Source organism: Acartia tonsa, chromosome 14 (assembly GCF_053477335.1).
Source record: "Acartia tonsa isolate MP-2025a chromosome 14, ASM5347733v1, whole genome shotgun sequence".
NCBI lineage: Eukaryota > Metazoa > Arthropoda > Copepoda > Calanoida > Acartiidae > Acartia > Acartia tonsa.
Genome location: NC_137273.1, coordinates 1,626,903 through 1,640,250, shown reverse-complemented (window position 1 = coordinate 1,640,250; position 13,348 = coordinate 1,626,903). Strand labels below are relative to the sequence as shown.

At 30.7% G+C, this 13,348-nt stretch overlaps 1 protein-coding gene across 1 annotated transcript; it reads left to right on the top strand.

Moving 5' to 3' along the window:
* Positions 1-1,725: 1,725 nt before the first annotated feature.
* Positions 1,726-8,962, top strand: LOC145305594 (scavenger receptor cysteine-rich domain-containing protein DMBT1-like). Its single transcript, XM_080147282.1, has 14 exons — positions 1,726-1,752; positions 4,094-4,160; positions 4,446-4,610; positions 5,123-5,410; positions 5,645-5,756; positions 5,984-6,027; positions 6,133-6,201; positions 6,549-6,611; positions 7,041-7,106; positions 7,341-7,452; positions 7,695-7,738; positions 7,844-7,912; positions 8,255-8,317; positions 8,692-8,962. Exons 1-14 carry the CDS (start codon positions 1,747-1,749, stop codon positions 8,712-8,714), a joined length of 1,191 nt encoding a protein of 396 aa, XP_080003408.1. The 5' UTR covers positions 1,726-1,746; the 3' UTR covers positions 8,715-8,962.
* The last annotated feature ends 4,386 nt before the right edge of the window (positions 8,963-13,348 follow it).

Here is a 13,348-nt window from a genome sequence, read left to right as displayed (position 1 = left end):
ATTATAAAATTCATACATTTTCTAAATTGTACCTAATTGTTATAAACATCATCATGCAATGTTTGAAATCAATCGAATATTTCTAACATGTCTATTTTAATAACTATATCACACAAGAAATTGTTGTAAAAATCAGCACGTTTTAAATGGCCGTACGTACTTTATGCTACTTTTTTTATTTTCCTTATTTTTACTTTTGACCTTAAAATAAACCTATATAATATATATGAAACAAAAATGTGATTACAGGGTAAATTTTGTACTTAGTTTAGGTTGCTCCTATAGTCCTGATTTATTGGTCAGTAAGTTCTTATATTAGGAGGGGAGAGTAAGGGGAGGATATTAGCCAGCTGTAAGATCCATTTTATTAGAGTAGGCAAAAATTGGTGAAATATCCAAGTAATTTAAATCAATTGTTATATAATGCAAATGTGGTTTAGGTGATAATAGAACTTACATGCAAAGTTTTAGGTCAATAGGGCGATTATTTCTTTTCTATAAAAGTCTATTTATCAAATCTTTACTTTTAAGGCAATTTTGAAAACTCATACTTACATGTAGACATGTAAATATAGACATGCTTTCTCATAAAATTATTCATATCTATCTATAATACAAAGTAGCTTGATGTCTCTCCGACTGTCTGTCTGTCCGTCTGAAGCTTAAGATCTGAACCGAATGGGCTCTTCAGGGAATTTACCTACTTGTCCTGTGGTGGTTTTAAGCTATTTTCTTGAGGGTTTAATTAAAAAAAGGGGTCGACCCCCCCCCAAATTTTTTTTTTACTTTTTCTTTTAAATCTAAAATATGAAAAATTAGGTTGACCAATTCTCTTGGGGTGAAGCCCCTAGAGGCTAGGGGCGAATCCGCTAATGTTAGTGAATACAGGAGTTATTACACTTTCAATACACAAATTTTTTGGAAGACCTCATACAATGTATACAATAAAGTAAAGCATCATAGATGTATTGGCATATACATATATTGAATATTAAAATAAAGATTATAAAATGCCATTGTCAGATGTATTTATGGCATGATAATCGATTTTACTGTCATTTAATACAGTTAAAATTCAGTTTGTCGTAAATACATCCATTGTACTGGCGAAAACACATCCATTGTAAATTTGCAGGATGTGTAAACTGTTAATGGCAGTCCCCCTAATAAACATATAAATGAATGATGATGAACAAAATTATCACCTCTGTGTTAGTGAAAAAGTTTGGATACTTCTACTTTGGAACCAACCGATTAAATTAAAATAAAAGTATCCAAAGTTTTTAAGACAACGAATCTGAGCGAATATTCTCTCTAACTTGAATGATAATTTAATAAACAACTACAATCATAATAAACAAAATTATACCTTCTGTAGATTAAAATTATTTATGGAAAAATTTTGGAACCAACCAATCAAGATTCAATACCCTAAGCTTTCAGCGAACGAATAAGATAATGTGGTCAAAAACTGTAGGGTTGGGCCGGATATCCGGCCATTTTTAATATCCGACCGGATATTAAAACTACCTGGATACCGGATATTAAAACTACCCGGATACCGGTATTGAAACTATCCAAACACCAGATATCCGGCTGATTTTAGATGCCGGATATCTGGTTATCCAGTTATTGTTGTGGAACGGAATAGTTGGTGCACGTCCTTTTATGAAGATAACACCTGTTATTCCTAATAAAACTGAACTAAAAATTTAGCAATGTATCAGTTTCTGCTACTGTTTCACTATGAAGGTAAGCAATATCAAATTAGTAAATATTATTCTATCACATTTATACATTTTTAATAGTTATTTCTCGTATCGTATTATAAACGGCTTTCCGCGGATATAGAATATACAATTATAAGATTAAAACTAGTTTTTTTAGCCCCGTGGTTCCGAAGGCACCGGCTAAAAAAACTTGTTTTAATCTTATGATTGTACATTTCTACAGTGTGTTTTTTTTATGAGAACTTTTTTGAAAGCAATTTTACCTTACTTATAGTTATCAGAATTTAATGATTAATGGCTTATTCTCTTCTTTTTTTATAACCATTAATAGAAAAGCAAAAAATATTTCAGTTTTTATTTAAAAAGTACAGTAAAATCTAAAAATGGTTTTAGCGCATTTTTCTTATGCTCAAATAATCAACCTTTTGCAAGAATGGCTGCTAAACACTTCAAAGTTGAGATATAGAGCTAAAAATGTATACAGATACTATTAGGGACATGTACTAGAACATATCAAAGTTTGAAGGTCATATCTCAACCAGGGAGGGAGTACTGGCCCCCCAAAGTCGACTACAGAAAATCCATTTTTTTAATAAAAATGCGCTAAAACCATTATTATATGTTGACACCTAAGTTTTGAAATTTAGATTTTACTGAACTTTTTAAATAAAAACTGAAATATTTTTTTGTTGTTCTATTAATTGCCTTAAAAAAACGAAGAAAATAAGCCATTAATCATTAAATTCTGATAACTATAAGTGGGGTAAAATTGCTTTCAAAAAAGTTCTCATAAAAAAAACACACTGTATATTCGTAGAAAACTGGATATAATACGATGCTAGACATAGTTTTTTCGTATCGGTTCCTATCCACCGGATTCAAATGAATACGAGAAAATATATTATCATTTTTGTGTTAATGCCTATTATATTCTCTTTTTTGATTTTATTTAAAAACTTAATACTAACTTCAGTCTTTACCTATATTACTTTAATAGTTTTTTTTCAATTAAGCTTTTCGTGTCTAAAGATTGAAAGATTGTGTCACAGTAGTCTATTTTTACACTCACTTTCTATTATTACTATTTTAATATTCCTTTCCTTCTTGGTATCATTCTAAGTATCAACTATTTTCTTAATAATTTAGAATTAAATTTACATAAGATTTTTTTGTTATATCAATTAACCACTTAAATGTGTGGTTATGTTTCATATTACCATAGTCAACTGCTCTCTTACCTTTCTTAGCCTGATTGTCAATGTAATCTCTCATGTCTTTTCTTGTACACTTTTTATCTTTATGCTGTAAAAATGTTGAGTTTCTTTTAAGTATTTTTCCTCTCCTTTATTAAGTGTTTTTAAAGTGATCCATTCCTTTTTCTCTTTTTGTTTGGTTTCCTCTAGGATTTCTTTAGCAGTAGTCTTAAAGTATTCGGCAATTGAAGTCTATGTGTATTCAAATTGAAGTCTATGTGTATTCAAATTGAAGTCTATTTGTATTCAAATTGAAGTCTATGTGTATTCAAATTGAAGTCTATGTGTATTCAAATTGAAGTCTAATTGTATTCAAATTGAAGTCTATGTGTATTCAAATTGAAGTCTATGTGTATTCAAATTGAAGTCTATTTGTATTCAAATTGAAGTCTATGTGTATTCAAATTGAAGTCTATGTGTATTCAAATTGAAGTCTATTTGTATTCAAATTGAAGTCTATGTGTATTCAAATTGAAGTCTATGTGTATTCAAATTGAAGTCTATGTGTATTCAAATTGAAGTCTATGTGTATTCAAATTGAAGTCTATGTGTATTCAAATTGAAGTCTATGTGTATTCAAATTGAAGTCTATGTGTATTCAAATTGAAGTCTATGTGTATTCAAATTGAAGTCTATTTGTATTCAAATTGAAGTCTATGTGTATTCAAATTGAAGTCTATGTGTATTCAAATTGAAGTCTATGTGTATTCAAATTGAAGTCTATGTGTATTCAAATTGAAGTCTATGTGTATTCAGCCTTAGCAATGGTTTTATCTAAGACTTTAACTTTCATTTTGCGTTTTAGATAAATTAAATTAAATTAAGATAAATTCTTACTGAGAACTAAATAATGTCACTAAATATGTTAGCTACCCTTTAATGCCACTTATTTCTTGTATTTCAGAAAAATACAATTTATAAAAAAAAGATTTCTATATTATTTTACTTTTCATCATAAGATACACCAATTTCAAAGATTTTTATATTATAATCTAGCAAATCAAGTATATTTGTTAAATTAGATAATTATTATACTGATTTAATTTGTAATTGCCACAAATTTTTTTGTTTTATTTTCACATTACATTTACATTATATGACACTGTTTAGGTGAATACTGCCCTATGCTTGTGCCTTGCTGTTATTGCCATTACACTTAGTGTAACTGAAGTAAGAGGTAAATATTTGTTGTCTTTTCATAATTCTTTTTGTCATCCATAACATATTTTTTTTATCAAAATGGATGTATTTTAAAGCTACCTAGCATCTACAAGCTAAAATCACAAGTTCTATAGTACAAAAATTTTATTTCTTTTCCTGGAAAACTTGAGAATTCTTATGCCCTTTTACATTTTGAATAATAATCCATCTGCATTACATTCCATTTCTTTTCTGTGAGTATTTTCACAACTACATATTTTCAAAACATAATCTAATAATGTTATTTTTTATTTATTCTTAGGATCAGTATGTGAAATTTTCGAGGGAAGACCAAAAATTAGAGCAAAAGATTTAGGGAAAAGTAATTCAGCTATGGAGTGTGCTGGGGCTTGTGATGATAATAAACAATGTTTACTGTGGGAGTACAATAACAAAAGGATGAATTGTAAGCTTTCTGTCCTCAGAAGTAAGTAATTTCTGTTTTAAATGGTCCTAAGTCAAACGCAGGAGTCCCAAACGTCAGAGTGGACAAACGTTGGAGTGGACACTTAACCTAACCTACCCTATTTTCGACCATCTAGATCTTATAGGTTTTTCAACTGCCTAACTTCTGCAGGGGGCTTATTTGTACATTCATATCTTAACCTAACCTAATATGTATAGAAATACTTAATTGAATTAATATTTTAACAATCCAGTTAAACTACAAGGTTAATCATATCATTTTCTTTATTTAGCAACATTTTCTTGCCTTTATAGTTATACAAATTTATTTTTACTTATCTTTTAATATGTAGATTAAATTAATATCATTTATGTCATTTAGACTGAAGAGGGTGCAATGTCCACCAAAATATATTTCAATAAATAATTAAGAAGTATCAAAGACTTTTCACTCAGTAAATTTATCTTATCCTGGAACCTTTTAAATATGTATAATGTTTTTTTTTCATTATAAAAGTTACAATATTTTTGTAGTAAAGGAAGACAAGAAGACTACCTATGGTTTGAAGTACTGCAACACAAAGCCAACTACAACGCCAACTACAACGCCAACTACAACTACAACTACAACTACAACTACAACTACAACTACAACTACAACTACAACTACAACTACAACTACAACTACAACTACAACTACAACTACAACTACAACTACAACTACAACTACAACTACAACTACAACTACAACTACATCTACAACTACATCTACAACTACAACTACAACTACAACTTCGGTTACATCTACAACTACAAGATCTGGTAAGATATAATACATGTATATAATATCAGTTGAATTTTTATAACTTGTCTAAAGAAGCATATTAAGCTCAAAAAATTACCACTAATTTTATTCTTTTCAGAGTTTTACCTTAAATTTTCATAATTCAATTTGGTTGAAAGCATACAGACAGACAGACACACATCATGTCACTTTGCCCAGTCATTTTGAACTTTGAATTTAATGAGTTAGAAATATTAATCAATTTGTGTAAGGTGATTGGAGGATAAAACTAGAAGGTGGAATGACACCAAATAAAGGAAATGTTCTGCTCTGGGATGAAGCATCATCAGAGTACAAACATGTTTGTGATGATTTTTGGGACGAGTAAGTATTATTAATTTTTCAACAAATTATTTTTTTTCTTAATCTTTTCTTATATTTATATTATTCCCAGTAATTTTATATTATCTTATCAAAGTCAAGTTTTTTTTTATCATTTTGTTTTATTCTTTATTACTACCTAAGATATATTGGTTTTAAATATTTAATAGAATCCCTAAGAAAATTGTTCTAGAATCTTCTATTGTAAATAACATATATTTAATTGTTAGAGTTGAAGCAATAATTGCCTGCAATATGCTTGGATATCCCACAGGTAAAGATATATAGCAATATGTATTTTGTACAACACTTTTACATATAAATTATTATGTATTCTAATAATTTGCAATCATTTTAAATTCTGACCATGATTTTCTAGGAATTGCCACAAAAGTGAGCACTTGGGGATCTGCTAATAATATTTTATTTGATGATTTTAGATGTACAGGTAAATAATTTATATTTCACTAGCGGTTGCGCTCATACCATCTAGGGGCTCTATATCTGAAGGAATTTGTAAGGGCAGAAATATGGCCTAAAACAACACCTAGACTTATTTATAAAAGAACAAAATAACCTAAAACCATCTCAGAACTTACAGGAAGGGGCACTATAAATGAGAACCATATCGGTTCAGCTGTTAGGGAGATCATCCGCTACAGACAAAAAAACTTACTACTTTATATAATAGAATTGGCTTTATTATAATTATAATGTTACATAACACAAACTCATTTATATTATCAAATATTTTTTGAAAGCTTGATATTATAATGCTTGCCTTATACTTTTCAGGCACTGAAGAAGATTTGTATGCCTGTACTTATATCACAGATCATGATTGTGGTTCGGGTGAAGGTATAATAATAATTATAGTTTTTAATATTAAAAAATTACAATATTTAAAATTGACTAGAAGCCACTTTCTTCAGTTGTACTATGCTGTTGTACCTTATACCCAAGTTGTACTATGCTGATGTACCTTATCCCAAAGTTGTACTATGCTGATGTACCTTGTCCCAAAGTTGTACTATGCTGATGTACCTTATCCCAAAGTTGTACTATGCTGATGTACCTTATCCCAAAGTTGTACTATGCTGATTGCTGATGTACCTTATCCCAAAGTTGTACTATGCTGATGTACCTTATCCCAAAGTTGTACTATGCTGATGTACCTTATCCCAAAGTGGTATAACTATGCTGATGTACCTTATCCCAAAGTAAAATGATAAGGATTGAAGTTGAAGTTGTGATTTTTGTTGGTGTCATCTATTTTTTTATTCTTAGGTGCTGGAGTCATTTGCTCTACATCTACAACTACAACTTCAATTACATCTACAACTACAAGATCTGGTAAGATATAATATATGTATATAATATCAGTTGAATTTTTATAACTTGTCTAAAGAAGCATATTAAGCTCAAAAAATTACCACTAATTTTATTCTTTCAGAGTTTTACCTTAAATTTTCATAATTCAATTTGGTTGAAAGCATACAGACAGACAGACACACATCATGTCACTTTAGCCCAGTCATTTTGGACATTGAATTTAATGAGTTAGAAATACTAATCAATTTGTGTAAGGTGATTCGAGGATAAAACTAGAAGGTGGAATGAAACCAAATAAAGGAAATATTCTGCTTTGGGATGCAGCATCATCAACGTACAAACATGTTTGTGATGATAGTTGGGGCGAGTAAGTATTATTAATTTTTCAACAAATAAATTTTTTTCCTTAGAATTTTCTTATATTTATATAATTCCCAGTAATTTAATATTATCTTATCAAAGTCAAGTTTTTTTTATCATTTTGTTTTATTCTTTATTGCTACCTAAATATATCTTTTCAAAGATATATTGGTTTTAAATATTTAGAAGAATCCCTAAGAAAATTGTTCTAGAATCTTCTGTTGTTAATTACATATATTTAATTGTTAGTAATGATGCATCAGTTGCCTGCAATATGCTTGGATATTCCACAGGTAAAGATATATAGCAATACGTATTTTGTACAACACTTTTACATACAAATTATTATGTATTCTAATAATTTGCAATCATTTTAAATTCTGACCATGATTTTCTAGGAATTGCTACAACTAACAGCGAATGGGGATCTGCTGATAATATTTTATTTGATGATTTTGCATGTTCAGGTAAATAACACTGCACTATTGGTTGCGCTCATACCAACTAAACCTCTATATCTGAAGGAATTTGTAAGGGCAGAAATATGGTCTAAAACAACACCTAGACTTATTTATAAAAGAACAAAATAACCTAAAACCATCTCAGAACTTATAAGAAGGAGCACTGTAAATGAGAACCATATGGGTTCAGCGGTTAATGAGATCCTCCGATACAGACAAAAAAGATTACTACTTTATATAATATAATTGGCTTTGTTATAATTATAATGTTACATAACACAAACTCATTTATATTATCAAATATTTTTTGAAAGCTTGATATTATAATGCTTGCCTTATACTTTTCAGGCCTTGAAGAAACTTTGTATGCCTGTGAATATACCACATTTCATAATTGTGTTGCAAGTGAAGGTAATATAATATTTATAGTTTTTAATATTAAAGATTAAATTATTAAAAATAGACTAAAAGGCGCTTTCTTCAGTTGTACTATGCTTGTGTACCCTTTTTTTAGGTTAGATTTATTATTCTTGGGTGTACATGCATAGAAAAAAAAACAATAATAAATTAATTAAATATATACAGTCAAATTTTATTGATATGGTTAATCTAAAAAAAAATTCTTTCCAAATGAAAGTTTCCTAAAAAGTAGGAAGTATGCAGTAATGTGTATTCACACATTGTTTTCATACAGGCCATACTTAAAATTATCCCAAGGTAAAATGAAAAGGATTGACGTTAAAGTTGACATTTTTGTTGTTGTCATCTATTTTTTTTATTCTTAGGTGCTGGAGTCATTTGCAGCTAAATATGAAAAAGAGAAGATCATTATCCTGGACAATCTCCATCTACACTATTTTGCCTGACATACATAGCATTTGGTACCATAATCTATAGAGATGCTATGCTCCTGTTCCCAAAATCCTATTTTTGACCCCTCTATAAATATCATATACAGTGTGTTTTTTTTATTACACTAAAAGTATTGCTTATTTTAACCCAATTATCTCTGACAGAAAATAATCAAAATTATGAAAATTGCGCGATTTTAGTTTTATGTAACTCTAGTTTTTATAGACTTTTTGATTCAGGTTCTATTCATATGCGTAGGATTTGTGCTTTCAGTTGTTATTTGTCAAATTAATTATTTTTTTATTTGGTCTTAATCCATTATCATATTTCAAATATCACCAACTTTGGAATAAAAAACTTTCAAAACATGATATCATTTTTCTGATATATGTATATGAATAAAAAAAAGATGAAAATAGTTGTTTTCTGTTAGGGGTAAGTGGGCTGGATTTATTGATACTTTAATTTAATAAAAACCTCTAGGATTAATGTTTACACTTCTTGTTTCTTTTGGATATAACCTTGAGTATGAATGTGATTTTATTATAACTTTGTTTTATATTGTTTGCTTTGTGTGAAATAAATATAATTTTGCAAGATAAAAATTTGTTTTTAAAAGCGAAGTTTTTCTATAATTAGGGTCGATCCGTCTGTAGGTCCGTAACGGATAGCTTTTTTGTTAATCTAGACATGTTAGAATTGTCCTATTGATTTCAAACTTTGGATGGTGATTCCTTTAGTAATTAGGTACGATATAGAAAGCGTCATTACCAGAATGTCCGTACGTCTATTTTAAACATGTCGATTTTTTTACTTTTTTAACAACAAATTTTTTTGTGATCTAATCATCCGAATTATCTGATTTTTGGTATATTGATTCCTGGGACAACAATGTATAATGTTATAAGTAAAGCAACTTTATAATCAAGTCCTAAAAATGTAAGTATGTCCATAAACATTATCCTGAATCAAGCAGTTTGTCAACAAATTTACTGACAATTTTGCTTCGACTCTTATACATTCATATTCTGATTATTCGGTTCTCACAATACACAAGTGTTAATGTCCGTTTGTCCTACCGTTTCAGTGCTTCGCTTTTATGGATGTTGTCATCCTTGTTATTATGATTATATGTACAAAGGTTCTCTGGATTGTTTATGTCTGTAGGTCTATGCTTCAATAGTTCAGATTGGTTATATGCATATGACAATCAATTTGAAGGGACATACAATTTTATTTAGCAAAGCTTTATAGAACTCTTTCTAGCTGTCATGATATGGAAACTCATTTGCTTGAATGTTACCTCGTACTGACGGGATTGCAGTCAAGGACCTTTTTTTCGACTTGATTTACAGTCCAGGTCCTGGTCCAGTTGCTTGAATGTTGTTGGAGTTATATGGATGATTTATTTTGAAATGTTTAACGGATCAAGTTAAATAAATAAAACTCAAATGTGAGTGGATGTGGATGTTGGACAAAGAAGCCTCGGACAAAGTAGCAACCGGACATTTATTTAAGAAAAGTTGCCTCCACTGTTAATAAAGATCATGGCCGCAGCGCTCGGCCCTCTGGCCTGCCTAGCCACGGGCGCTCGGCCCCCTAGCCTCTAACCTAACCTAACCTATGTATGAATGTTTAATGTACATTAACTTATTTATAGTTTAGAATTTCGTGGATTTTACAAAAAGTGGTTGGTAGATTTTTTCAAATTTTTAATTTTTTAAAAAATGTTTAGGTAAGGTTAGGTTAGGTTACAGGCAAGGGGGCCGAGCGCCCGCGGCTAGGCAGGCCAGGGGGCTGAGTGCTGCGGCAATGACCTTTATTAATAGTGGAGGCTACTTTCCTTAGGAGGCTACTTTGTCAGGAGGCTACTCTGTCCGGTTGCTACTTTGTTCGGTTGCTACTTTGTCCGATGCTACTTTGTCCAAGATAAGTGGATGTTACAGCAATATAAAAATCTTCTTTACAGCCAAAAAAGTATGGGTTTGAGAGCTACAACAAAAGTTTGTTTATCCCTTTTGTCATCAACTGTTTTAAAAACAACCAAGTTCTAACCTGTGCAGTATTATACAGCAATGCCAGGTGATTAAAATGAGGTATAAAGCAATATCTGACTCCATAAAATGTTTCTTCAAGAGCAATAATTAGTTAAGTATTTTTGGTGACTCAATTTTGAAATTTGATTTGAAGCAAGAGAAAAATATTAAAAAGCATCTCAGAGGCAAATTAATTGGTACCAATGTACCAATGATTAAACTTAGTGGTTGAAACGCTTGGACACTCAACATAATGAATCAACAAATCAAAGTCCCCAAAGTTGTTAAGCCAATGAATAAGAAAACGGTATTATAAAACTTTGATGTCTATTGTAATAAAAGGTTCATTATCAACCCTCTCTCTGAATAGTTACACTGATATAGGTTGATTGATTGATTAGCCTCCAGGGGAAATCTCTTCAGTAGAATGAATCCGTGTTTTCTCTTCAAGGTACGCCCTCTTCAAGTTTAAGAAAATTGGCGATGTGCTGAATTTTAATTTCCAAATGTGTACGCAGTCTCCGCGGTGTTTCCTCATCCTATCTCAATATTTACTACAAGCTAAAAAAGCTTCAAACTTCCAAAAAAAAAAAAAAATTTTTTGAAAATTAAAGTTTTAGATGTATAAATCGTTTATATGTTCAAAATTTTGAAAGTTTGGAAGTTTGAAGCTTTTTTAGCTAGTAGTAAATATTGATATAGGATGAGAAAACACTGCGGAAACTGCGTACACATTTGGAAATTAAATTTCAGCACATCAAATTGGCCGCCAAAACGATGACCTCCGAATTAGTTGCCGAATGTGTACGCAGTTTCCTGAGTGTTTCCCCATCCTAGCTCAATATTTACTACTAGCTAAAAAAGCTTCAAACTTTAAAAAAAATATCAAAATTTGAAAAATTCAAATTTATAATGTATAAATCGTTTATACATTCAAATTTAGATTTTTTGAGGGAAGTTTTAAGATTTTTAGCTAGTAGTAAATATTGAGCTAGGATGAGGAAACACTCAGGAAACTGCGTACACATTCGGCAACTAATTCGGAGGTCATCGCCAAAACAGGCTGAGTCCATAGTGATAAAACTGTAAGATGCGTTGGGGCAGTTGAACAGTGTCATGAGGTGTTTGGTGGCAGAGGGGGCATTTTTTTAATACCTATATTTGCAACAACTTTTGTTAAACAAGAACTTCTAATTTTAAACATTTGCAAAACGGCTTGCTTTAATGCATCAAGATCCATGATCTATATAGGAAATAAACATCTATAATTGAGCCCGAGTCTTCCAAGCATATAATGTTTAAAACTCATAGCGCTCCAATAATCAAGATTAAACTCTCATTGACCAGAACGATAAATCCATTTATTTTACTTTTTGTATCATTAATTAAGTTTTTCAAATTCATGTTGCTATTTGAATAGCATTGAAGTATTTGATTTCTATTCATGAAACAGAAAACTTAAATTTATATTATAGTAAATCTAAGAAAACCCCTAATGTGTTAAGATATTAAACTAAAATTTTAAACATTATAACCCTTTCATGACGGTAATTTAAAATAAAAAATATTGGGATAATAAAATCCACCAATGTTTTAAAGAAAGAGAAAGGCAATATTATAGATACATTTAAAAGAAAAAATAATGGAATTAAAGAAAAAGGAAGTTACGGAGAGAGACATTTAATTTTTTAAAATTGTGTATTGTAAAACAATGTATAGATTAGATGGGCATATGGCATAGGAATCTTCACTAAAAATTTCAGCTGTCTATCTTGAATAGGAGCGGAGAAAACCCCCAATTCATTAATTACAGACAGACGGACGGACATTTGGAATTATAAAGTAGCTTCGCTTCGCTACTAATTATAGAGTGATTGCACATAAATTTTGCAAATTCGCCATTTATTTGCGAAATTTTTTGAAAAAGACCCTAGAGGTTAGGGGCGAAGCCGCTAGTTGTTAAAAAAATACGTGAATTTGCTGCAACATGCAGGACAGACAGGTGCCCAATGCTAATGTCGTTTGGGTGAGTTGCACCTGGACTGAACAGTCAACTTGTCAACTCAAGGCCAGACTCTTGGTCCTTCACCTCATACCCGTAGTACAGTACATTACAGACAACCAACTCTCTGTGATGCACGACCTTTGTCTGAGAAGTCCTAACTGTGCATGGTAACGAGTTGCGCCTGTTTTGGGCAAAGGCATTCCCCCCACTCTAACTATTTACGTCGCGCATTTGACATAGTAGCAGAGGGAACCATTTTTAACGTCTTTAGTTTTGACGCGGTGTCGGACTGAGATTCGAACCTATCACCTTCCCGACGACGAGCGAATGCGCTACGTGTTGAGCCACGGTCGCGGGTTGACAGGTGCCCAAACAAAGTAAGTTGATAAGTAGATGGACATTGAGAAGAAAATCTTATTTAAAGCATTAAAGGCAGAACAATGATGTAAGTAAGAAATAAACAAGGATGACAACATCGAAGTAGCAAAGCACAGACAAATAAAACTATTTTGGTAAAATATCAAGAAATGTAAAAATAACAGATACTAA

Coding starts and splice junctions, on each gene's coding strand:
- LOC145305594 (XM_080147282.1), top strand. Junction 6,202..6,548: donor TGATGATTTTAGATGTACAG/GTAAATAATTTA, acceptor TATACTTTTCAG/GCACTGAAGAAGATTTGTAT. Junction 7,453..7,694: donor TGTGATGATAGTTGGGGCGA/GTAAGTATTATT, acceptor TTTAATTGTTAG/TAATGATGCATCAGTTGCCT.